The 24,444-nt window shown below is 48.2% G+C and overlaps 1 protein-coding gene and 1 long non-coding RNA gene across 2 annotated transcripts in view; one reads left to right on the forward strand and one right to left on the reverse strand.

Annotated features, from left to right (window-relative positions):
- LOC308480345 overlaps window positions 1-24,444 on the reverse strand; it is a 111,662-nt gene that overhangs the window by 71,871 nt on the left and 15,347 nt on the right. The window lies entirely within an intron of this gene.
- On the forward strand, window positions 4,899-24,309 carry STK35 (serine/threonine kinase 35). The gene is made up of 4 exons (XM_081011290.1): window positions 4,899-5,148; window positions 5,388-6,020; window positions 11,876-12,625; window positions 24,035-24,309. Exons 1-3 carry the CDS (start codon window positions 4,914-4,916, stop codon window positions 12,586-12,588), a joined length of 1,581 nt encoding a protein of 526 aa, XP_080867416.1. The 5' UTR covers window positions 4,899-4,913; the 3' UTR covers window positions 12,589-12,625; window positions 24,035-24,309.

Genomic DNA, 24,444 nt, shown 5'->3' on the forward strand with positions numbered 1-24,444 from the left:
CCTTACCAGAAGCTATCTTTAGGCTGCCGCCCACCCACTTAAGTCCCATTGCATGGGACCAGAGGGGGAATGCAAGCATCCCGGGTTCACAAAAACTTCTCCTCCATGAATTTCTGGACCTGTCGAGACCGAAAGCACTGAAGCAAGACACCCCAACTCTCTTTGGCAACAGCCTTCTCCAGAACCCTGAAGCCACTCTGGGAGGAGTGCACTGTCTCTGGGGATTTACTCTTGAGGAAGCCAGAGTGGGCAAAATGGAGAACTGGAAGGCCTGGAGAAGGGTTTGACACTGATGCAGCCACCCCGGCAGAGGAGGCCTGCTGGTAGACTTACCTGTGACAGTAACGCAAGACATGGGGGGGAAGAAGGTGAGTGAAGCAATGCACTTGAAATGAAACCTGAATTGCAGGGTGCTACAGGGGAGCTGGTGCTGCCTTTGACCCTTTGGTCAGGCATGGTCCATGATATGAACATGCCTTCTTTGATGTGTCCATTCCCCTAAGATAGCGGCCTGACCTGTTGTGTTGAATGCGTCTTTTTAGTTATTGTATTTGAATCTCCTACAAGGAGTGCCTCCTTATCCTTCCAGCAACACTGTTATGAGGCTAGAGGCTGTGACTTGCAAGAAGCAATCCAGTGAGCTTCATGGCTGATGGACAAGGGAAACCTTGGGTCGAATCCCCAAGTCCAACACTTTAACTTTGAAAAGTCAGAGAGGGCTTTAATTGCAACATCTTGAAATGGGCCCAGAAGGAAATTGGTCATGGCTAGACTTGCAGAAAAATATGGTGCATTCTGTTCCTGCTCCCTAACCTACCCTCTGCCAAGAGGTGGGTGTTAATCTGAGCCCTACAAGGCCTGGGAAACCATCAGCTTCAGCAAACTGTAGAGAAGCCACGATGGATTAAAATGGATGTGACCAAGATCGAAAAGCTCTGTGTTAAGCTTGTGCAGGCTGCTTGGGACAACTTGCTGACCGTAAGCATTTTGAAAAGCATCATGCCCTCAGGATAATAATATGTTGAAGAACATTAAGAAAATGACAGTGGTGTCTCAGCAAATGTGGAATCCTAACGTTATGGAAAATGGAATGTGTCAAAGTGAGTGTTTCCCTCGGACAGATTATGGTGGCAGGTGAATTTGAAAGGCATGATAAGTAGATGAGCTTGATCACTTTAATCTGGAGCAGTTGCCTTGCGCAGAGTCGGGTCCATTTTCTATCTAAGCCAGGGGCAAGGGTACTTTTTCAGCCAAAAAGCCACATTCGCTCCTGACCAACCTTCCAGAGACCATATGCAGAGCTATGGACATGGGCAGAGCTATGAACTTGGTTCTTAAAGGTAAAGGGTAAAGGGACCCCTGACCATTAGGTCCAGTCATGACTGACTCTGGGGTTGCGGCGCTCATCTCGCTTTATTGGCCGAGGGAGCCAGCGTACAGCTTCCGGATCATGTGGCCAGCATGACTAAGCCGCTTCTGGTGAACCAGAGCAGCGCACGGAAACGGCATTTACCTTCCCACCAGAGTGGTACCTATTTATCTACTTGTACTTTGACGTGCTTTTGAACTGCTAGGTTGGCAGGAGCAGGGACTGAGCAACGGGAGCTCACCCCGTCATGGGGTTTCAAACCCCCGACCTTCTGATCGGCAAGTCCTAGGCTCTGTGGTTTAACCCACAGCACTACCCGCGTCCCACAACTTGGTTCTTACAATAAGCTACGTTCCATCTAAGCAAGTGTCAGGGGGTTCTATATGTGCACACAAACATCCTTCCCTCATCTGGCCAAGCAGAGTCCAAGGACCTGTTCCAACCAGGCAAAAGCCTTTGAGCAAAGCAGGGCTAGTAATGGGTGTGGCGTAAGAAGGAGTGGCTTGGGGAATCCCAAGCACAAAAAGAGGCGCCTCCAGGGCTACATTCAGCCTCCAGGACCTGAGGGTTCCCCCACTACTGGTCTAAGCCCATGACAGTCTATCCTGCTTGAAGGTCACCTCTGCTACCTGAGACTAGGCTTTTAGCAGTGCTTTGTTGTGTTGAATTGATGAGACTCCGGCAGGTTCACGCCAACTTGATATGTGGCTTCCTTATGCCAAGACTCACCATCTGGTATTGTCCAGCTGCCTTGGCGGATTGCAGCTCAAATCCAGAGGCATTTCCTGTTTTTTTATTGATAGAATTAATATTCTCTATTTTTGTAGATTGCTTAGCGGCTTGGTGAGTTGTTGTTTTCACAAACAAGCCGCGTGCCAATTTTGTTAAATAAAAAGAAAGCTATGTCAGTTTGACATTGACTGGGAGATCCTGGGGACTGAACTGTGGGTCCCACTCTATATGCAAAGCCCACGCACTGCCTCACTGCCACATATTAGCCCTCCCTTTATGATGAGGATTAAGGGTCTGCCAAGCAGCTGCCATTCCTCAGGTGACACCTCACCAAGTTGTGAGGACAAACTCAGCAAACTGCAAGCGAGTTGAGAGTTCCAGCACTTCTATTGTGTTCCGCTTCTGGTTTTTATTTGGAAATGCAATCTTAAAAAATACATTAAAAAGGCATTTGCACTTTGGAGCACCTGCCGATAAGCCACTTTGCAAGGTTGTCATTCCAAAACAGAAGTAACATCCCAAGGAAATCATGGTTGGGGTCAGATTGGCTAAAGTTCATGTAACCAATACATTCCAGAAGACAAGCATGTGCTTGGTTTTAAAAGCATCAGAAAAGCTTCTGTGTTAGATGTAAGTGTCATCATAGTAACGTAGACAGCTGCTTTATCATTGATCCATCTAGCTTGGTACTGTCTACACTGAATGACAGCAGTATTTCAGACAAGGGTCTCTTCCAGGGCTACCTGGATTTATACAGCTCTGTTCCATTTGGGCTGTTGTATTTTTGTCATTTTATGATTGAAGTGGTTTAATCTATCCCCCCCCTTTAATATTTTATTACCGTATTTTTCGCTCTATAAGACGCACCAGACTACAAGACGCACCTAGTTTTTGGAGGAGAAAAACAAGAAAAAAATATTCTGAATCTCAGAAGCCAGAACAGCAAGAGGGATCGCTGCGCAGTGAAAGCAGCAATCCCTCTTGCTGTTCTGGCTTCTGGGATAGCTGCGGAGCCTGCATTTGCTCCATAAGACGCACACACATTTCCCCTTACTTTTTAGGAGGGAAAAAGTGAGTCTTCTAGAGCAAAAAATACGGTAATTTTCAAAAGAAAGAACATAGGCATGAACGTAAACATTATCAAAGTACTAGATTCAGGTAGGTAGCCGTGTTGGTCTGACGCAGTCGAAATACATATAATTTTTTTAAAAAAAAATGTCCAGTAGCACCTTAGAGACCAACTAAGTTTGTTCTTTGTACAGTGGTACCTCTGGTTGCGAACGGGATCCATTCCACAGCCCCGTTCACAACCTGAAAGGAACGCAGCACGCGCACGTTGCAATTCGCCGCTTCTGTGCATGATGTCATTTTGCGCGAGCGGCGAAACCCGAAAGTAACCCTTTCTGGTACTTCCGGGTCACCGAGGGACACAACCTGAAAAGATGTAACCTGAAGCTAATGTAACAAGAGGTATGACTGTATAAGCTTTCATGTGCATGCACAATTCTGAATAAGTGTGCATGCACACGAAAGCTTACACCAAGAACAAACTTAAGGTAAAGGGACCCCTGATCATTAGGTCCAGTCGTGGCCGACTCTGGGCTCATCTCGCTTTATTGGCTGAGGGAGCCAGCAAACAACTTCCGGGTTATGTGGCCAGCATGACTAAGCCGCTTCTGGCATACCAGAGCAGTGCACGGAAACGCCGTTTACCTTCCCGCCGGAGTGGTACCTATTTATCTACTTGCAGTTCATGCTTTCGAACTGCTGGGTTGGCAGGAGCAGGGACCGAGCAACGGGAGCTCACCCCATTGCGGGATTTGAACCGCCGACCTTCTGATTGGCAAGCCCTAGGCTCTGTGGCTTAACCCACAGCGCCACCCGCGTCCCTAAGAACAAACTTAGTTGGTCTCTAAGGTGCTACTGAACATTTATTATTATTTTTTAAATATTATCAAAGTAGTTGGGTTTTCCCCAGAACAGATGATTAGTGCATCAAGTGTTCCCATAAACCTACATGTGCTGTTGGTGGGTGCCAGCGATCAGGGTGTTCATGTTTTATGGCAGCGAAGAAATCCTGCAAATCAGTAACAGCAGGAGGTTGAAATCTGGGATCTTTTGCGTGCAATGTTACGCTCCACCATCGAGCTATGGCCTTCCTAAACTTAAGGGAAGTCTGCATTCAGATTAAATAATTCCTCACCACCACCACCCTCTTCCAATTTGAAAAACCCACCAAGGGTGAGTCTTCCCTCCCAGATTCATACCCCCGTTCCCAGGCAGTAGCGCAGGCACCGCTTTTGGTGCCTCTTCGTGAGGATAAGCAGATGTTGGTTGCCTGCCTGTCTGCATGTCCCTCTCTCTCCTCAGCGGGGATGGCCAGTTGCTATTACATAAGGGGGCTTATGCAATGATCCCCTCCCCCTCCCCCCACTCCCCGCCGTCCACCTCTTTCGCTCCTCTCCTAGCGACAGCATCAGCTAAGCTCGCAGCGTCTCTGCATCCATTCAGAGGTTCAGAGCATCTCCCTCGCCTCCCTTTCTTCCTTCTCAGCTTGGGAACCGACACCTCCAACCACGCAAGCTGGGGAGGGGGCGCTCAGAGGAGGGAGAGGGTCGTCTCCTCGTTCCAGGTAAGTCGAGATTTCTTTGCAGTTCAGCAGTTCCCCCCCTCCCCCCCCAAAAAAAATCCAGGGTTGCAAAAGTTGTCAAGGAAGGGAGTAGGGAAAGCAATGCAATGGAGCCTTTGAATGGGCTGATCTCCCGTTCCCCATCCCAAGCTGCAGAATGGACTCGTCCGCCTCCCTGAAGCTATGAATGAAATGTTGACAGTCCAAGAAGGGAGCGAGCTATTCCGAAGGGGGAGGGGGGTTAACGACGGGTGCTCTCGGCTCACCTCGCGCTACGGCGAGGGAAAGGGTTTATTACGCGCGTTATTATTTAACGTTCCTCCCGTGAAAACCATCCGCGCTTGGGAGAAGGGCGGCTCTCGTTCGGATTTTGAGAAGGGGTTGCTCTGTGCCCCTCCCCCTTTAGAGGAGGAAGATGGTACGGCCCGCTTCTCCCCCCCGCCCCGACTTCCACCTGGCTGCCGCGAGCGGCGATTGGCTGCGCGCTTTTTAAAGGGGCAGGCAGGGCGCGCTTTCTCCCCTCCGACCTTTCGCTTCTCCCATCCCCCGACGCGCTTTCCTCCTCACTGACCAGCCGCCCTTCTGTGTGTTTCTCTCTCTCCCCCCCCCTTCGCCTCGCACCCGACGCCGCCCTCCCCCCTCCTCTCCCTTCCGCAGTTCCTGAGGCGGCCCGGAGGAAGCGCGTCCGAGGCGGCGGCGGCGGCGGCGGCGAGCCCGAGGACCGGCCGAGCCCCGTCCCGGAGCAGCCGGGCGGGCGGGATGAAGAGGGGGCTCCCCCGGCCGCGGCCACGACGACGGCGGCGGCCCCACCAGCTAGGCCCCGCCGCGGCGCTGCCATGGAAACGGGCGGCGACGGCGGCCGCCGAGGGACACAAAGGCTGCCGGAGCGGCGCTTGAGGCGCGAGCGGGCCGCGCCGCTGCTGAAGGAGGGAGCCGCCGCCGCTGCCGCCGCCATGGAGGTGGGAGGCGGCCCGAGCCAGGCGGCGGCTTCCCCGCCGCGCTACCGCCTGGTGGCCGAGATCGGGCGCGGCGCCTACGGCGTGGTGTACGAGGCCGTGTCGGGCCGCAGCGGGGCCCGCCTGGCCGTCAAGCGCATCCGCTGCGACGCGCCCGAGAACGTGGAGCTGGCGCTGGCCGAGTTCTGGGCCCTGACCAGCCTCCGCCGCCGACACCCCAACGTGGTGCGCTTCGAGGAGTGCGTCCTGCAGAGAGACGGCCTCGGGCAGCGCATGAGCCACGGCAACAAGCAGAGCGCCCTCTACCTCCGCCTCGTCGAGACCTCCCTCAAAGGTAGGCCGCGGGGGGGGGAGGGGCGCCATATACCCCCCGGGGGGAGGGGGGCCACCCATGGAGGGCCCCCCCCCCCAAAAAACCCCAGCCCTCGACCTGCATATCTCGGGAGGAAATGCCCCACCTCGGGAGTAAGGGGCCCACCCCGAGAGAGTCGTCCCCCCCGCCTTTGCTGGCGCTCCTCGGGAGTCGGAGGGAGGGGGTGTGCTGGGCGAGGATCCTGTGCAAAGGTAAGGAGGCTGCTGCGGCTGCTCTGTACAGGCCCAGCACACGCGCGTGCACGCTACAGCGGGTCCGCGCGTCCCCTTCCCTCCACTTTCAGTTTGTTTTGCTTGTTCGCTCTGCATGCTGCTCTGGGGAAATGATCCCCGGAGTAGTTTGCAAGTCGCTTGTGCCTTAAACTGGGGTGCTTAATGCACGGGGCCTAATGCTGCCCATGTGTTGGGTGTCTGGGAATGCCTACTTCCTGCTTGCGAGTTTTCTTCTGGGGGGGGTGAGGGCAGAGGACAGGTGCCCCTTCCGCCTTGAAAGGCCTGATCCGAACAGCCAGCCTCTTATTATGTTAAGGCATCTGGTGAAAGGAGGGGTACTGGAGGTTTGGTTCAGGGCAAGACTCTATGGAAAGGGGGGAGTTTTTTCTCCCCAGGTTGAGCTACTAAACTGAGGTGTGTATGTGAGGGGAATCCTTCCTAGGCTGCCTTACGTGGAGTAATCTTGTGTGGCTACATTTAAGGGATTGGTCCTGCAAACTGCCCTTTGTATTCGTAGCAGAAGCAAAAAGGTGCGTAAATAGCGGTTGCGTGGCACATGAAACTTCTGTACAGTGGTACCTCTGGATGCGAACGGGATCCGTTCCGGAGCCCTGTTCACATCCTGAAGCGAACGCAGCTCGCATGCGCCGGTCGTGATTCTCTGCTTCTGCACATGATGTCATTTTGAGTGTCTGCGCAAGCGGCAAAACCCGGAGGCAACGCGCTCCATTACTTCCGGGTCGCCGCAGAGCGCAACCCAAAAAGGCTTAACCTGAAGCGACTTCAACCCGAGGTATGACTGTATATGCATACACTTCAAGGTATTGGACCTTGTGGAGATGTTGGGGGAGGGACAGGGGGAAATCCCTATGCAATGTTCCCTATACAGTCATACCTCGGGTTACAGCCGCTTCAGGTTGCGTTTTTTCGGGTTGCGGGCCGCCGAAACCCAGAAGTACAGGAACGGGTTACTTCCGGGTTTTGGTGGTTGCACATGCACAGGAGCATTAAATCACACTATGCGCAGAAGCGCTGAATCACAACCCGTGCGTGCACAGATGCGGGTTGCGAACGTGCATCCTGCACGGATCATGTTCGCAACCCGAGCGTCCGCTGTAGATGCCTGGTGTGTGCATACACCAAAGTATTGGGGCCCATGAATGGATCTTTATATGTAATAGGTACACAATTTTAAAACGAGTATGAGAAGGGGGTGCTAAGCATCTTGCTTACACATCCTACAATATACTGGACCCCAGGGCCAGACCATCTGTGAGATGACTGCCTTGGGTGGCAGGATCCACCGGGGTAACAGGTCTCAATGTAATACACACACACACACTTCCTGGTGTAGATCTTGCATCACCCCTTTTATTGGACCAGCCCTGCTGGACTCCTTTGGTTATGGAAGTATAGCGCAAAGAGTCATGGGGAAAGATGGGCACATCCTCAGTGGGACACAGACAGTGTGGCTAAGTTCTACCTCCAGTAGTGCGCTGGCTGCTGTGAGAACAGTATGCTAGACTAAATTGACCACTGGCTTTTCTTATGTTCTTACCACTGAGCTGTGCCTATTCCCTGAGTACAGTGGTACCTCAGGTTGCATACGCTTCAGGTTACATACGCTTCAGGTTACAGACTCCGCTAACCCAGAAATAGTGCTTCAGGTTAAGAACTTTGCTTCAGGATGAGAACAGAAATCGTGCTCCTGCGGCGCGGCAGCAGCAGGAGGCCCCATTAGCTAAAGTGGTGCTTCAGGTTAAGAACAGTTTCAGGTTAAGTACGGACCTCCGAAACGAATTAAATACTTAACCTGAGGTACCACTGTATAGGAAATTTGCATGTGGTCCTCTTAGGTCCCTTCTCCAAATCCAAGCTGACTGAATCATGTACAGAGACCTGAATCATGTACAGAGACCTTTCTCAGAGAGAGCACTGAGTAAGTAGGCCCTGCAAAGATGAGTGAATGCTTACAAAATACCAGCCCCTGAAGTGCTTTTTTATAAAAATCCTCAGAAAGTTTGCTTAACAGTTGTGTGTGTGTGTGTGTGTGTGTGTGTGTGTGTTTGATGGTTCTTTGCAGTTGTTGTCTTTTCTGTTCCCCCTTTTTGCCTTCCTGACTTCATAAGTTGAAGCCGCATCTCATGGTGTCTTCAGTCAGTGCAATAAAGAGCTCCTAAAGATCTCAACATGATCTCTGGGACAAGCAATTAGCTTGCAGCCCATCTGTAAATATTTTCCAACTTTGTTCAGGCCAGTCTAGTGTGTGAAAGAGTCATTTTAATGCATATATCTAACCTCTACACATGCGCACCTATCTCCTTGTCCCTCATCTCTCCTCTGATAGTAGTTCATTTCCTTTGGGATGAGCAGAGACCTCCTGGAAATAGCTTTATTTCTTTCCTCATACCCAACTCCCACCACCACCACCTCGGTCTGTATTCCTGTCCCTAGTGATCCATCTCCACACTAGTCAACCTCATATTCCGTCAGGAGTCACTGTCGCCATGCCCTATGGAATAGCAGGCTCCACAATTACGCCAAAGGCTCAGGTGGTGAGGATGATCCTCTTGGGGGGGTGAGGTGCCTAATAAGGAGGGAAAGAGACCAAACAGCAACTCAGCTTTCTGTGGGACAATTCTTTAGCAGAAGGTTGCCACAGATTTTCTTTTATTATTTCTCGACATTTAGCGTAGCCTGTGTCTTTTAATAAAGGGCATTCCTTAGACCCAAATAAATCTACTGCGTGTGGAGAGCGGTGGGGGATGGGGAGAAGAGCGAGCATGTGGGTAGGCAATGTGCAGCCTTGGACCCAGCAGCATCACCCAGTCTGAGCGTGTCCTGGACTGTGTGCTCTTTGCAAGGCAAACTGTCAGTGTACAGAGCTGGCTTATTATAGCTAAGCCAAGCCCCTTCACGTGTCGGCTGGCGTGCCACAGAGCCTGCTCAGCTGCGTGCAAAATGTCCAAATGGGCACCACAGAAAAACGTGCAGCATCCATTTGCTGTGCGTTGGCAACCTTTTGAGTTTCTTGCTTTATTGCCTCGAACTCACGGCTAGTCACTCACTGTTGCCTCGTCAACACAACATGGGGGGTCACTCAACATTGGAAAGAGAAGGTGATCACTAACTTTCCAGTGTGTCTAATTAATATGGGAGAGGGGTGCTTTTCCCATAGCCGTTTAGTTATTTTTGATGAATTGACTTTCTGCTAATGTCCACTAGGCATCTTAGCAATAAAAATAATAATAATAAATTTTATTTATACCCCGCCCTCCCCAGCCAAGTCCGGACTCAGGGCAGCTAACACCAGGTTTAAAAACAATTGATCAAAATACAACTTAAAAACAGGATTAAAGTACAGCATTAAAATGCAGCCTCATTTCAGCAGAAACTCAAATCAAAAACTCTTTGGGGATGAAAACTTCAAATGAGGGATTTCACAGTCCAATCCTACACACATTGACTTGAAAGTAATTCTAATTGTGTTCAGTTAGGCTTTCTTTCAGGTAAGTGTGCATAAGGGTTACAGTTTCTGTGTTTGGCTGTTTATACTGTGTGGCTGTTAATTGCAAAGCACGCTCTAAACGGATGCTTATTTCTCATGGCCCATTACTAGCTATGAAATTGCTTACCGTAGTTAATACCTGAGACAGAACAACTGAAATATTAAATTGTTTAATCTCTGTTATGTTACAAAATTTTCATGTTTTTCTTTAGACTGAAAAAAACTTATGTTTGAGGCATTAATGGAACAGAGGGAGCACCTGCGTGGCTTGTAATTTAGTGACCCCCATAAGACCTTCTGATTTTTCTTTTCTGAGTGCAGCAACAATCTCTTCAGTATCCATTTTAACACTGCCTTCCCTCTCATCCTCTTGTTCACCTCCAGCTTATAACAGGAAAGAATACTCTCTTTTTCCGCCCGCTCCCCCTGTATACAATCAAATCCTTCTAGAGGCCTGTAGCCCACACCCTTTTTCATGTATTTTTTTTTTCTTTCTAAAGTTTTTCCTACTTGCTGTTGACAGGGCAGGATAGCCAAGTGGTGATATAGCCTTCAATTACCATAGCAGTAGTCATGGGAACAGACTTGTTTATGCAAATAGCCTGTGCTCCTCACTATTATGGAGGCTGTTATCAAAGACCTGGGAGCAACTTATCTCTGGTTCTGTTTGGTCATACTTGGCGTCTTCTCTTTGGAAGGTCTGTTTTGCTATCTTGCACTCTTCCCAAGGCCCTTGGCTTGCTGCAAGGTGGAGCGACAAGATGCGCGAGAGCCCAAAAGACATTTCAGTAGGAAAAGGAAAAGCAATTCAAAGCTTACATGCAGGAGTGTTATTATTTCATATATTTATATATTGCTTAGTACTGTCTTAAGTGGTTTCCCAACATATAAACATATATGTAATACAGTCATACCTCATGTTACATCCGCTTCAGGTTGTGTGTTTTCGTCTTGCATCCCACGGCAACCCAGAAGTACTGGAATGGGTTACTTCCGGGTTTTGCCACATGCGCAGAAGCGCTAAATCGCGCCTGCGCAGACACAAGTTGTGGGCTTTTCATGTTATGGACGGGCCTCCGGAACGGATACTGTCCGTAACACAAGGTACCACTGTAATGGAACTAAGAGGCTGTAATACCAGATGAAAGAATAGCATCTCAGAATAACAAAAACATAGTGGCGTACTTAGACTTTTAATATGTTTCCAGGGAAATGAGTCAGTAGCCTGGCAACAAAATCCCTGTACAGTGGATGGAGGATTGAAAAAAGGTATGGTCCACAAACATTTGGACCCTTCCCCTCCAACCATAACCACAGAAACAAGATCACCATCCCTCTCTCCCTCTGGCTAAGGTACATCCACCCTCACAGTGTGCAGCACTCACCCCACAAAAACATACACACACCACAGGAAAATGCACACAGGGCATAGCCTTTGTAATATGGTATCAAATGCTTTTCGTTTCAAAAGCGAAACCAGATTAGCTTGATTGAGCAATAACTTGTCTCCTGGATTTAATAAATTCCATCTGCTGATGGGCTGCGTGCTAGTGAGGACTACCTGCCTTCCCATTCAAGCAGCCAGTTCAGTCAGATGGCTCCAAGTCATTGTTTGCAATGAAACACACCCTGGCAGCCATTTTTGTGGTGCTTTTGTGGCTAGAGGCCTTGGAAGAGGGTGCCTAGGAGACAGCTGCTAGTCAGCATGGGAGAAAGTGTATTAAAATATTGCCTGCAGGATGTCAGAATATTGCTGGAGGTCTGTTCCTGTGAGATCTGAAATGTTGCACAGAAGTCAAAAGTGTGTTGATCTTTAATAGATTTCTGAAAGCATTTCTGTTCATCTATGTTCATCAAAGAGCCAGGCCATGTCCTGACCTGTTGACAGGGCCTCCAGTGATGGATTCACCACTGCACATCCAGTTTTCACAAAATAAATCGGTTTAGTTTTGTGTAGAATAGACCTCTGGGACAGTGCTAGGAAGATGTGTTATCCAACTGCACACTCCTTTCCCAGGTTTCGATTTATCTTTGTAGTCTCCCCGTCTTGCTCATGCAGTAACCCTTCTCCTTCTCCTTTCTCTTCCCCCGGCAAGGTGAGAGGATCTTGGGCTATGCTGAAGAACCTTGTTATCTCTGGTTCGTCATGGAGTACTGCGAAGGGGGAGACCTGAACCAGTACATCCTTTCCCGCAGGCCTGACCCGGCCACCAACAAGAGTTTCATGTTGCAGCTGACAAGCGCCATTGCCTTCCTTCACAAGAACCACATTGTGCACAGAGACCTGAAGCCGGACAACATCCTCATCACGGAGCAGTCGGGCGCTCCTGTCCTCAAGGTGGCAGACTTTGGGCTCAGCAAGGTGTGCGCCGGCTTGACTGCTCGAGGCAAGGACGGGGGGAACGATAACAAAAATGTGAATGTGAACAAATACTGGCTGTCTTCGGCTTGCGGCTCAGACTTCTACATGGCTCCTGAGGTCTGGGAGGGGCACTACACTGCCAAGGCGGACATCTTTGCCCTGGGCATCATCATCTGGGCAATGATCGAGAGGATAACGTTCATCGATGCCGAGACCAAGAAGGAGCTGCTGGGGACCTACATCAAGCAGGGGACTGAGATTGTGCCCGTCGGGGAGGCGCTGCTAGAAAACCCAAAGATGGAGTTGCACATCCCCCAGAAACGCAGGACTTCCATGTCCGAGGGGATCAAGCAGCTCTTGAAAGACATGTTGGCTGCTAACCCGCAGGACCGACCCGATGCCTTTGAGCTTGAATCCAGGATGGACCAGGTTACTTGTGCTGCTTAAACTCAGGTCAAAGTGTTGGTGTGCTTTGAAAACTGGGGTAAGTGCTCTGCAGTTTCTCTCTTCTCTGCACAACTTAGTGGGGCAATGAAGCCATTTCCTGTCTGTTAAGCTGCTTGGGGCTATAGAGACATTCAGTTGCCTAAGAATTTCTTCCTTTGATAGCATTTCCACCTGGTTTACCTTGCTTTTTCCCTGTAACGACCTTTGAAAAGATTGTTCTGTGAACCACCCTGAGAACTCCAGGTATAGGGTGGTATATAAATTCAAGAAATAATAAATGATAATAAAACATAACCTACAGCTTTGCTCTCTAATGCTGTTCAAATGATGCAAGAGCAGTTTGTGCGTGTCTGCTCCCTTCCTTTCTACCTGAATAAGATGAGGTTGTGTGCAGTGAATGAGATTAAGGAGCAAGATAAAAGGTAAAGGCACCCCTGACCATTAGGTCCAGTCGTGGCTGACTCTGGGGTTGCGGCGCTCACCTCGCTTTATTGGCCGAGGGAGCCGGCGTACAGCTTCCGGGTCATGTGGCCAGCATGACTAAGCCGCTTCTGGCGAACCAGAGCAGCGCACGGAAACGCCGTTTACCTTCCCGCCGGAGCGGTACCTGTTTATCTACTTGCACTTTTTGGTGTGCTTTCGAACTGCTAGGTTGGCAGGAGCAGGGACCGAGCAACGGGAGCTCATCCCGTCGCGGGGATTCGAACCGCCGACCTTCTGATCGGCAAGTTCTAGGCTCTGTGGTTTAACCCACAGCACCACCTGCATCCCTAAGGAGCAAGATGCTGAACCACTAAAAATCAGATCCTTGTTGTTACAAGGATACCATGAACCCTGTATACAAAGGCAAGTATTTGTATGAATTTGCATACAGGTAAAAAGCATTGTTTTTGAAATAACAGCAGACATCACCTTGAAAGAGGCATTGGTCCTGTGTTCAAGAAAAGGGAGAAAGCCTCCTCCAAGATGTTGCTTGCCACCTGCAGTTTTTATAGTCATGTCAAAACCTTTTTTTAAATGCTCAATTAATCAGGAGTGTGTTTAATAGATAAACACATTTAACCAGTGCTCTAATTGGTTAAACATTGCAGCCCTAAAGGCAGCATACTTGATTGCTTCTATGAGAGCAGTGAGCTGCTGTTTATAAGAAAGGTTGGTGCACTCCCTTCCTTGCAGATACATTTCACCCAAAAATTGTGAATGCAGTGTCACTCCTGGGTCAATAACTTCAGTGGGTCCTTCCTCCTCCTTTGAGGCAGTGGGCCTGCTCTCAGCTTTTTCCTTATTGGTGATGTGAAGCAGCAGAGGAACCCCTTTGTGCTCTGAAACAAGTATGTGTTGGACCCTCAAGACACTAGTTGCCTTCGGTAGCCAGCAAAGATTTGTGCTTGCAACAAGCAGCAAAGGAAAGGTCAGAGTCTGGTTTGACATCACCCAGTGCTTTAGGGTCAGGGAAAGTGGAGTAAGGGAAGTTGCTCCTTCCCGCTCCAGCTCTGAGCTGAGGTGATGAAGAATGGAGGGAAAGGGTCACCCCTGTTTTGCGGAGTCACAGTAACACACCAAGAGCTGTGAGAAAGTCTCAGTGCTTTCCAAGCATCTCTGCAGACTATTAGGCAGAGGACCCCATTCTTCTGCAGACTCGGGGCAAGTACCGTATTTTTCACGCTATAGGACGCACTTTTCCCCCTACAAAAATGAAGGGGAAATGTGTGTGCGTCCTATGAGGCGAATGCAGGCTTCCGCTGAAGCCTGGAGAGCGAGAGGGGTCGGTGCGCACCAACCCCTCTCGCTCTCCAGGCTTCAGGAAGCTATCTGCAAGCCTTGGGAGCCCACGGGAGTTCCCGCCGGGCTCCCAAGGCTTGCGGACAGCAGCCTGCAGCCCGAAACCCATGGAGCGCACCCCGGGCTTCGGGCAGCTCTCCGCAAGCCTTGGGAGCCCGCGGGAGTTCCAGCCGGGCTCCCCAGGCTTGCGGATAGCAGCCTGTTCTGGGGTCGGGGGAAGCTCGGACTTCCCCCACCCCAGCCCCACTCCTGGGGGGGCTTTTTTTTCTTTATTCCCCCCCCCCCCAAAAAAAACCTAGATGTGCCCTATGAGGCGGTGCACCCTATAGGGCGAAAAATACGGTATGCTGCGATTGCCAGGTTAAAAGATGCCCTCTGCAGCTGCCAATGGCAACCTGGTGACTGCAGCTGTGAGCCCATGCTTGTTGGGTTAGTGGTCCTGTGATGCTCTGGGTCCTTAAGTAATGGCTTGGGGAATCTTGCCAAACTTTGTTTTTTATCTCCGCTTCAGAATGATGGCTAAGTTTTAGAACTGCCATGTTCAGAGGCAGTGTATCCCTCTGAATAGTGTGTGCTGGGGACAGCTACAGAAGACATCTAAGTTAGCTGCTGCAGGAAATTTGATTCTGGACTAGATGGACCTTTGGTCTGATCCTGTTGGTCTCTTGTGACATGCAGCTGTTCCCAACAGGAGCAAGTGCTAATGGCCATTATTCGCTCTGTGATTTACACCTTCTATCCCATGTTCAGGTTCACTGCAGAAAAGGGTCAGTAGCTTCTGAATATGAACATATGGGCAATAAAGAAAAACAGCTGAAAGCTTGTCTAGTTCAGGCATCCATTCATTAGCCGCACTTTTGAATTACTGAATTGGGCATTTTTAAGAGCAGAACTATGTGCTCCCCAGCACCTGAGAAGTAAAATAATAATAATAATAATAATAATAATAATAATAATAATAATAATAATAATTTATTTATACCCCACCCATCTGGCTGGGTTTCCCCAACCACTCCAGGCGGCTTCCAACGGAATATTAAAATACAATAGCCTATTAAACATTAAAAGCTTCCCTAAAAGTCTTCCATTCTCCTTAGTTTCTTCACCTAGAACCAATGTTCCCACCCTTCCCTCAGTACAAATTACCCATGATGCAACTGCTTCTGGAGAGTCCCTCATTAGCTTCCTTATAGAGGCTTCCTTCTCTTTTGGCTTCAGTAAGGAATGCAGTTGTCCTTGTTTCGCTTCACCTTCGCAGGGCTGAGCGAGGGCCGTCCTGCTCTTTTTGCACAGTGCACGCACAGTACTTATAGCTGTGTCCCTCTCACGTACTTGCAGCAGGAAGGCGGAAGCCTCCTCCAGAGTAGGTGCCAGCAGCCAGTCAGCTAGCCAGTCAGCAGGGCTCAGTGACCATGCTTTTGATTCTCCGAATCCTGCCACGTGCTCCTGAATTGAAAACAGCAGAAACAGGAATCTTGTTTCCCTTCCAAGCACTCCTTCCAAAACACTTTCACATTTCAGAAATGGGAGGACCCTTGAACCATTTGCAAAGCCATATACAAACAATCTGTTACCAAGGATGTGCAGAGAACTTGGCTGAAATTATGGAAAATGGTTGTTAATTTCAGTAGGCGATCAGAATGCTGCAACAGTAGTTGAATGCTGCAGCAAGTGAAGTGATAAATTTGTCTTGGCAGGCCATTTCTTCTCCATTTTATTACAGTAGATTGGCAGAAGCCAATATTTAACTGGACTGCAAAATGCAAGTCAATATGATCTTTAGAATAAGTATGAAAAGATGACTACTTAGTAAGTAGCAGTGAGACTTTAGATAACCTGAAGGACAGAGAAAGGTGAGGCATGGTGGGAGCTCTCTCTGCCCAGGGCAGGCTTGCACAGCTAGCGGTTCATCACCATAAATTCATCCCACCATCCGTAAAGGGTCCACATAACCTTCTGTATGGCGACCTGCCTGAGACCTCCAAAACAAGGGATTTTTAGGGACCTAACAGACCACCATAAGTGACTCATGGGCTTTGTATGGCTTGCTGCATCGTAAGTTGTGCAGGCCTGCCTCAAGCACAAACCATTGAATTGGCTTCCTAAGAATGAATCTGTCTTCAGGTGCATCCTCTCTCTGCGCTGAAAGCGACCTCATTCATTCCTACCCAGGAAGATTATGTGAAAGGTGCTCTTGGCAGCCTTTGCCTTCCAATTTCCTTCAGCTGTCGGGGCTGTCTTGCCCTCCAGCGTACATTCCAGAAGTTACATAAAAAGTGATGTGCTGTTCTTTCCGCTCACCAGTCCGGAATGAGCTTAGATAAGAATGTTGTGTGGGGTGTTGCCTAGTGGTGCCTGTTTAGCTTCTTAAAAATCCCTGTTGAACAGTTACTGTTCTAAAATAAAACTTGTGCACAACTTTTCCATGGGTTGGCCAGGTTTGGTGTCAGGGCTGTGGCCTATATTTTGGCCCAGTTCTGTCTGTGCTGAACTGTCAACAATGTCTAGGCAACACGATGACCATATACATACATAATAGACAATCTTTTATAGAATTCCTTCAAACAATAACAAGTTCAAAATGAAATCTTAGTCTCAAAGTCTCTGAAAATCTTTAAATGAAGCGAGGTACCAGACTTTGTATGATGAAAGACAAGCTGTGGAGCTTAGTGTATTCAGCAAATACAGTGTCCAACACTGAACAGAGATTCCGCATATTGACTGCTGTTTCGTAGATCTTCATCAGCGTGGTGGGAGAATATAAAATTGTTTCATAAACCCATCTTATTTCGAATGGCTACATATTGCTGTTTATTTTGAATGACAATTCCACCCCCTTTGTTCACAGGTGAAATTGGTGAAATAAAGAAATGGACGGATTCGTATTAGCTGGAGTAAATAATGATTTACTTTATTTCACCAACTGGTATTACAAGATTTGGAAAAACTAGAAAAGAAGGGTCCCAGAATTAAGGACAGTTTGTCCAAGTCACAACATGATTGGCAATATGTAGCTTGCGGATAGCTGCCTGAAGCCCGGGGAGTGCAGCAGGAGTTGGCGCTGTGCTCCCCAGGCTGCGGGCTGCTATCCGCAAGCCTTCAGAGCCCGGCGGGAACTCCTGCCGCGCTCAAAAGGCTTGCGGATAGCTGCCTGAAGCCTGCATTTGCTCCATAGGACGCACACACATTTTCCCTTCATTTTTGGAGGGGAAAAGGTGCGTCCTATAGAGCGAAAAATATGGTATGCCTTTTAAGAGTTCCTAACATCCTCTTCTTAAGCAACCTTCTCCAAGTTTTCTAAGAAGTGAGCATAAAAGAATTTCACTCCTTCAACCTCCATGGATAAGCACATGTTAAAATTCGTCTCAAGTTTGGATCCATAACCTAGTCTCTGATGCAATTGCAGCCGTATCTGAAACTGGTAGAATAATAGGGGCATAAGTGAATCCAATGGGCCTGACAAGGATCAAGAAACTTGCAGGCCAGTTAATGTCTGTTCTGCCTAAATTGGTAGAAAGCATTCTTAAGGATAAAAATATTACATATAGAAGAATAGGTTTTGGCAAGGAATAGCTAACAGGACTTTATGGTCTTTTCCATAGCCCAATGATACAGCGCACTGTTTGCATGCAAAAGGTCCCAGATGAAATCTGCAACATTTCCGGATAAGAAACCTGCCTGCAACCCTGGAGAGCCACTGCCAGTCAGTGTAGACACTGTTGAGTTAGATCGGCAGTTCCCAAACTGTGGTACTGCCCCCTGGGGAGGGGCAGCATTACTTAGCATGGTAATGGAGGTGTAAATGACTATCAGGCATTGAAAAGCAGGAATCACTGGCTATCAGTTTTGTTCAATTAATTAACCTAAATAGTTTTAATTGGATTTTGAACAAATGTGCAATTAATTGTTACTGTTTTCAATTTTAATGTACTAGTATCTTCTTTAATGGGTTGTACAAACTGCTATTCTTAATCTTTTTACAGGGTAGAGGGCATGGGTTGAGTTTATGGAAGGAGGGGGTTGGCCCCCAAATGTTTGGGAACCACAGAGCTACATAAACCCATGATCTTGATTCAGTATAAGGCAGTTTCCTCTGCTTGCAAAGAGAAAGATCTGTCTCACTAACCTTTTGAAGTTTTTTGGGAAACGGGCAGAAGGAAGTACTTCTCCACAGCACGATGTTAAACTATATCGCAAGATGTAACAAAGGGTTAGGTGGCTTCTAAAGGCAATTACAGTGGTACCTCGGGTTAAGTACTTAATTCGTTCTGGAGGTCTGTTCTTAACCTGAAACTGTTCTTAACCTGAAGCAACACTTTAACTAATGGGGCCTCCTGCTGCTGCCGCGCCGCCGGAGCACGATTTCTGTTCTCATCCTGAAGCAAAGTTCTTAACCCGGGGTTCTATTTCTGGGTTAGAGGAGTCTGTAACCTGAAGCGTATGTAACCCGAGGTACTACTGTATGCTGATTCATGGAGGATAAGGCTGTCAATAGTTGCCAGCCATGATGGTTGTATACCACCTCCAAAATGATGAGTACCAGGCATTGGGAACAATAGGAGAGGCTATTGTCCCCATCTCCTATTTTGTGGGCATCTAGAGACATCAGGTTGGCTGGTATCTGGAACCTGGGCTGGGTAGGTGTTTGATCTGATGTGGATGACTTCTTTTTTCTTGCTCATGGGGGTTTGAGAGGCGTGAGGGTACTGGCATCCAAGATCCTTTCTGCTTTCCCTCCTCTCTCTTCTCTCCCCCCCCCCCCCTTTTAGGCAGCCTGTGTTTTGCCATCTGCAGTCACTCGTGCTCTGCTAACATGATGCTGCTGCTGAGTTGCGTAACCAGACTGTGCCCTCAGGGGAAATCCCTCCTGCACATTGCTTCAGAATGGTAAAATGCAAACGTAATAAGCACTGCGAGGGCACAGACCTGCCCTGTGGCTGTTTATTCTAAGGCCCAGCTGCCTCTTCCACCCACCCTGGGCCAGAGCTGGTAGCGTCTCCATCCAAAGCGCAGCTGCAGCGAAGAAGAGGCTGCCCTGTTATGTAAGGGGCAGGGACGTGCCACTCTGCATATCCCCCTTGCTCGCTTCTGAGCAAAGTGCCAGCCATGTGCTCTTAGAAATGGGTGTCGTGTTCTTTGATGGGCACTGATTTCCCGCTGCTTTCATTGGTGCTGTTGGCTTCTCATCCTGACTGAATACCTTGGAGAACAGAGGCGCAGGCAGCTGACTTATAGCGAGTCAGACCATTGGTGCATCTAAGCTCAGTTTTTGTCTACACTGACTGTCAGGATTTCAGGCAGGAATTTCTCCCAATCCTTCCTGGAGAGGCAGGAGATCGAACCAGCAATCTTCTGCTTGCGAGGCCAATGCTCTCCCACTGAGCTATGGCAGCTGAGGCCAGATTTCTGCAGGCGCTGGAGTTTGCTTGTTGCAGTGCTCTTAACGTAATCATTTAGCCTGGGCCACAAGCCTATGGAGCTGCCTTATACCAGACTATTCAGGCCATTAGCCCATTCATTCTTCCTTGTGTATGAGAGGTTTGACGGCGGGTACATGTCCAGTACCTGCCCTACTTACTGAAATATTTTTCATGGAATATGTCTGGATTTGAACCTGGGACCTGCGTATTGGTCTTGTCCTTAATTAGTGAGCCATAGGCCCCTCCGCTCGCATGATTCATTTGCGTTCAAGGGTTGATGTGAGCTGAAAGTCACCAACCTTTGGCTCAGTCAGGACATGCTTGTCTCTCATGCTTGTCCTGGGATAAGTAAATAATGTAAACACTCCCCACCCCCACCCCGGTCACAATTCCTCAGAGATTCACAGTGAGCTATCAGTGACCTGGAACAGGCAGCGAGGAGGAGTGGTTGGAACACACCCTACAATTCCTTGTTAATGTAAAATGGGGAGGCTGTCCTAACTATGACAGAAATGGAGACTTGCTTGTTCACATGAGCTCTTGCTAAATCACAAGAGAATGATTTCAGAACTGAAGGCAAGAACTGTTGTGCCCAACCAGCAGAAGATGGAGATCTGCTGGGCTAAAATGCCTCTCTGTACAGTCATACCTCGGGTTGAAGTCGCTTCAGGTTAAGCCTTTTCGGGTTGTGCTCCACAGCAACCCGGAAGTAATGGAGCACGTTACTTCCGGGTTTCGCCGCATGTGCAGATGCTCAAAATGACGTCACACGCAGAAGCGGTGAATTGCTACACGTGCAGACGCGCAGTCGTGGGTTGCGTTTGCTTCAGGATGCGAATGGGGTTCCGGAACGGATCCCGTTCGCATCCTGAGGTACCACTGTATCTGCAGTAGGGTTCTTTCCCGCAGCTCAAGCTGAAGTGGGAAACACAGAAATCTCAAAGCTTTGCATTTGCCAGAGCTACTGCTCTGTAATGCCTTTTCCCTTGCTGGTGGTGTTTGAATTCACCTAGACTGTTGCCCTCTGTTTGCTCTGCAAAAAGTTTTTTTTTCACACACAGGAGTGTTTGCCTGTCACCTGCACCCACTTGTATATTAGGCAGGACTGATCCTTGGTGTGGCCTTCCTTCTCACAGGGTCAGGGCTAGTGACTAAGCCTTTTCCTTCCATTGGCAAGATCAGAACCATTAATCTTGCAAAGGCTTACATAAGACTTATTGCCATGATCTAACTTGATGGTTGTCATGTTCACTCCTGCAACCACTGAGGGGCTGTGGATGCACGCACAAACATATTGATGGAATTTAGGTAATGGGGTGTTTTTCTCCCCAGCCCACTGATTTATAAGCATAGTTTGTGTGTGTTTGCGTAATACAGCAAACATACCAGTTTTGGATTATTTCAGTATTTGGAGTTCCATAAAATTCGGAATTTCTGGCAAAGATCTGAGGTGACGAAAGAGATGAATAGGATTAGGAAGAGTCAAAACTTTAGTTTTTGTAAGGGGGCCTATGATGTTTGCAGGAGTGAGATATATTTGCAGTGACACCAAGTGCACAGCCATGTGCGTAGAAACCCTCAAACGATACGTCAAAATCAGAGCTTTCGAAATGACAGCACATTCCACAGGGTCTGATAGGTCAGGCAGCATCTTAAGCCGAAACTTACCTGCTTTCTGCTTCAGCTGATTTTGTCAAATAGGTTGCCCTGTCTGTTTAAACGTTGCTCTAATTGCAGCAGCCTCACCTGAACCCGCCTCTCTTAAGGGGCCAATTTTAACTGTATCTAAGCTCCGTTTATGAAGCACCTTTGCCAAATCCAACAAGGAAATTAGAGCCTGGGAAAATGCATTGCCAATTATCGCATAGCCTTTAACCATTATTTTCTGCTTGCAGCTTCCTCCAACTAATTGGGCTTTCCACTGGAGGGTTTGTCACAAGAAACTTGGTTGCTGAGTTTGGATGCTGAAGTGAAAACTAGCCTAAACCTTACTCCCAGGTGCATTTTGTCAGCGAGGTATGAGGCAGGTTGCCTGAGTTATGAGCCCAATAATTGGCTTAATGCCTCTTTACGCTCCCAGCCAGGCTAACTTGAAGTCTGTGCAGCGGGGGCAAAGCTTGTCTTGCTCTGCTAATTCAGTACAGAAAGCAACACCTGGAAGCCCTGTGCCTTTTAGAACTATTAAGCTGCAGGGCTGTTAAACAGAAAATCTGACCATGCTCATCAGTTAATTCTCACCATTGGGAGCCAAGGGCTAAGTGACTTAGATGTGATGTCATTCATGTTATATTTAGCATTTATAAAGGGCTTTGTGTACAGAAGACTGAAAATACATTCTAGCAACCCCTACAATAGCCGTGTAAAGGAACTGACGAAATTGTGATGTTACTTTAAGAGTGAGCTGGGATGAGATTTGCATTGGGGGAAAAACTCTCCTTCACTTTTACAACCCACCAGCTCTCACTGGGGATAGACTTGTGCTGTTGAGTCTAGTTTAGGGCCAGTTTCACAGAAACACGAGATGGCTTTGAGAAGGTGCAAGAGGACACTATGGCATGTTCCCTTCAGCTTATCACTTTATGACTATGGATCAAGCTAGACACTTACATTCATGCAAATATCAATTGCACGAAATGGCTTTTTCACAAAAAGTAAAAAAGCAAGCCCAGCAGGAGCCATCTAGATGGAAATAGGTGCTTTAACCCTTCCTGCCCCGCTGCAGTCCTGATCCTGGTGAACTTTGGGACATACCTGCTTACTTTCAAACAACTACAAATCGCATGAATGTTGCGTGGTCCAGTTTGACATTATGACTCCTCTGCTGGTTCCAGCCTCTTTCAGTGCCTCTGTTTAGAACTGACTGTGTAATAAGATTCTTACCCAAAAGATGGTGACACAAGATGGGGAAGAAAATGCAATTCACAGGGTAGAAGAGATCAAGGCCGAGGGAGTGCAGCTGCCTGTAAGCCCAGGCCACAAGATGCTTGAGCAGATGAAACCAGAACTGAAACACTGTGTGTGCACTGGAAGAGGCTAAAATTAGCAGTTAGTTGGGGGACTGTAGCTCTTGAACTGAGCATGTAAAAGCATCATGTAATAGCCAAGTGACAGCGGTGTTGGCGCAGCTTGCGTCTCCTGCCATTTAAGGTGGAGGTGAGCTGGAACGGTGCAGACGGTTTCATTGTGTGGAGGACAGGAGATAGAGCAACTATATAGAGACTCTTGATTTTAGCCTTTGGATGAAGCGAGTGCTCTGAACTTCTTCAGTTCATTGCAGCAGTCAGCCAGCTTCCCCGCCACCGTCTGCAGTGTGGAGGAGTTGGTGTTTGGCCAGGAAATCTACAAATGCTTGCTTTCGGCACTCAAGGGAGAGAGATGCTGCCGCCTCCACCACCACCATTGCAACTTCAATGAAACACTATAATTGCGCACAGACCTCAGAGAGCCGCAGCGGAGAAGTTACAGGATAAACTGCAGAGCAAAACACTCAGCCAGCTTTGCAAATGTGTCTGGTGACACTGGTAGAATGCTGATACACTCAGCCAGAAGCTTGTCCCTCTAATCTCCAAGGTCCTGGGGGGATCTCGTTGCTGTTTCACTGGGACCATCGCCCAGCCCAGGTGCAGCAGTCAACACCAGGGAGGTCCTGCACTGCCTTTGGGGCCCTTGTTTTAGGGCTAAAAGGCGGTTTGCGTATATTTTAATTTAAAAAGATCTTCTTAAGGGGCAGGTGGAATCTCTGAACAAAAGTCAAGGACATCCCTGCCTTGTTAGAGGTGGAAGTGCCTCATTGGTTTCTTCTGATCAACCACAGTTGCTGCTGGCATCTAACTGGGAGACTGTATTCCTTGAGGAAGGAGATAAGACCCCCAAAAATGGTTTAAACAAGCCTACCCAGATGTTTAAAACGTTGATGCGTGTTTAAATCTGTTTTTAATCTATTGTTATTTTAACTTTTGGATAGGCTTAAATTATTGTTGCTAACTTTTCTCGTTGATAATTTCCATGTTTTATCTTTTTTGTAAACTGCTTTGAGGATATGTTTTTACAGTGAGGCAGTGTGTACATATGATGAAATGAATCATAAAATTGATGGGCTTGGTATGCCCATTCTTCTCTGCCAAGGCTGGTTGTTTGTGGCCAAAGGAATGCAAAGGGTTTGGAGGCCAGCAAATGTAACCAGTATTTGTTTGACCAGAGTTGTCATAATTCATTTTCTTTTCTCTTTCTTGATTTCTTACCAGGGACCTACAATCTCCACAACTTACATGCATAGAGGAAAACTGAGGAGGCTCCAGGCCGATCACCGGGATCTCTGGCGACGTTAAGCATCGAGATTCTTCTTAAAAGTCACATGAGACACCTAAGAGGAGCAGGAGCTGTTGTAACCCATTTCATTATTGAGACTCTTAAAAGTTTATCAAATTTATGTTCCCCCCTTCCTCTCCCCTTGTTCCCTTTCCCCTTCCCCTCCTTTCTGCTCACTCAGCTTTGCTGACCAACTAAATCTGTGCACATACTTCTGGAGAATTCCTTTTTTACCTAAACAAAATACGGGGTTGGGATATGCAAAACATTTTTTTCTACTGCTGCTAAACACCAGAACTCTGGGTCCAAGATCTGTTTTTCTTAGTGTTTGTTTTTATCTGGAAGA

The sequence above is a fragment of the Podarcis pityusensis genome, assembly GCF_964106645.2.
Source record: "Podarcis pityusensis genome assembly, chromosome: 6".
Classification (NCBI taxonomy): Eukaryota; Metazoa; Chordata; class Lepidosauria; order Squamata; family Lacertidae; genus Podarcis; species Podarcis pityusensis.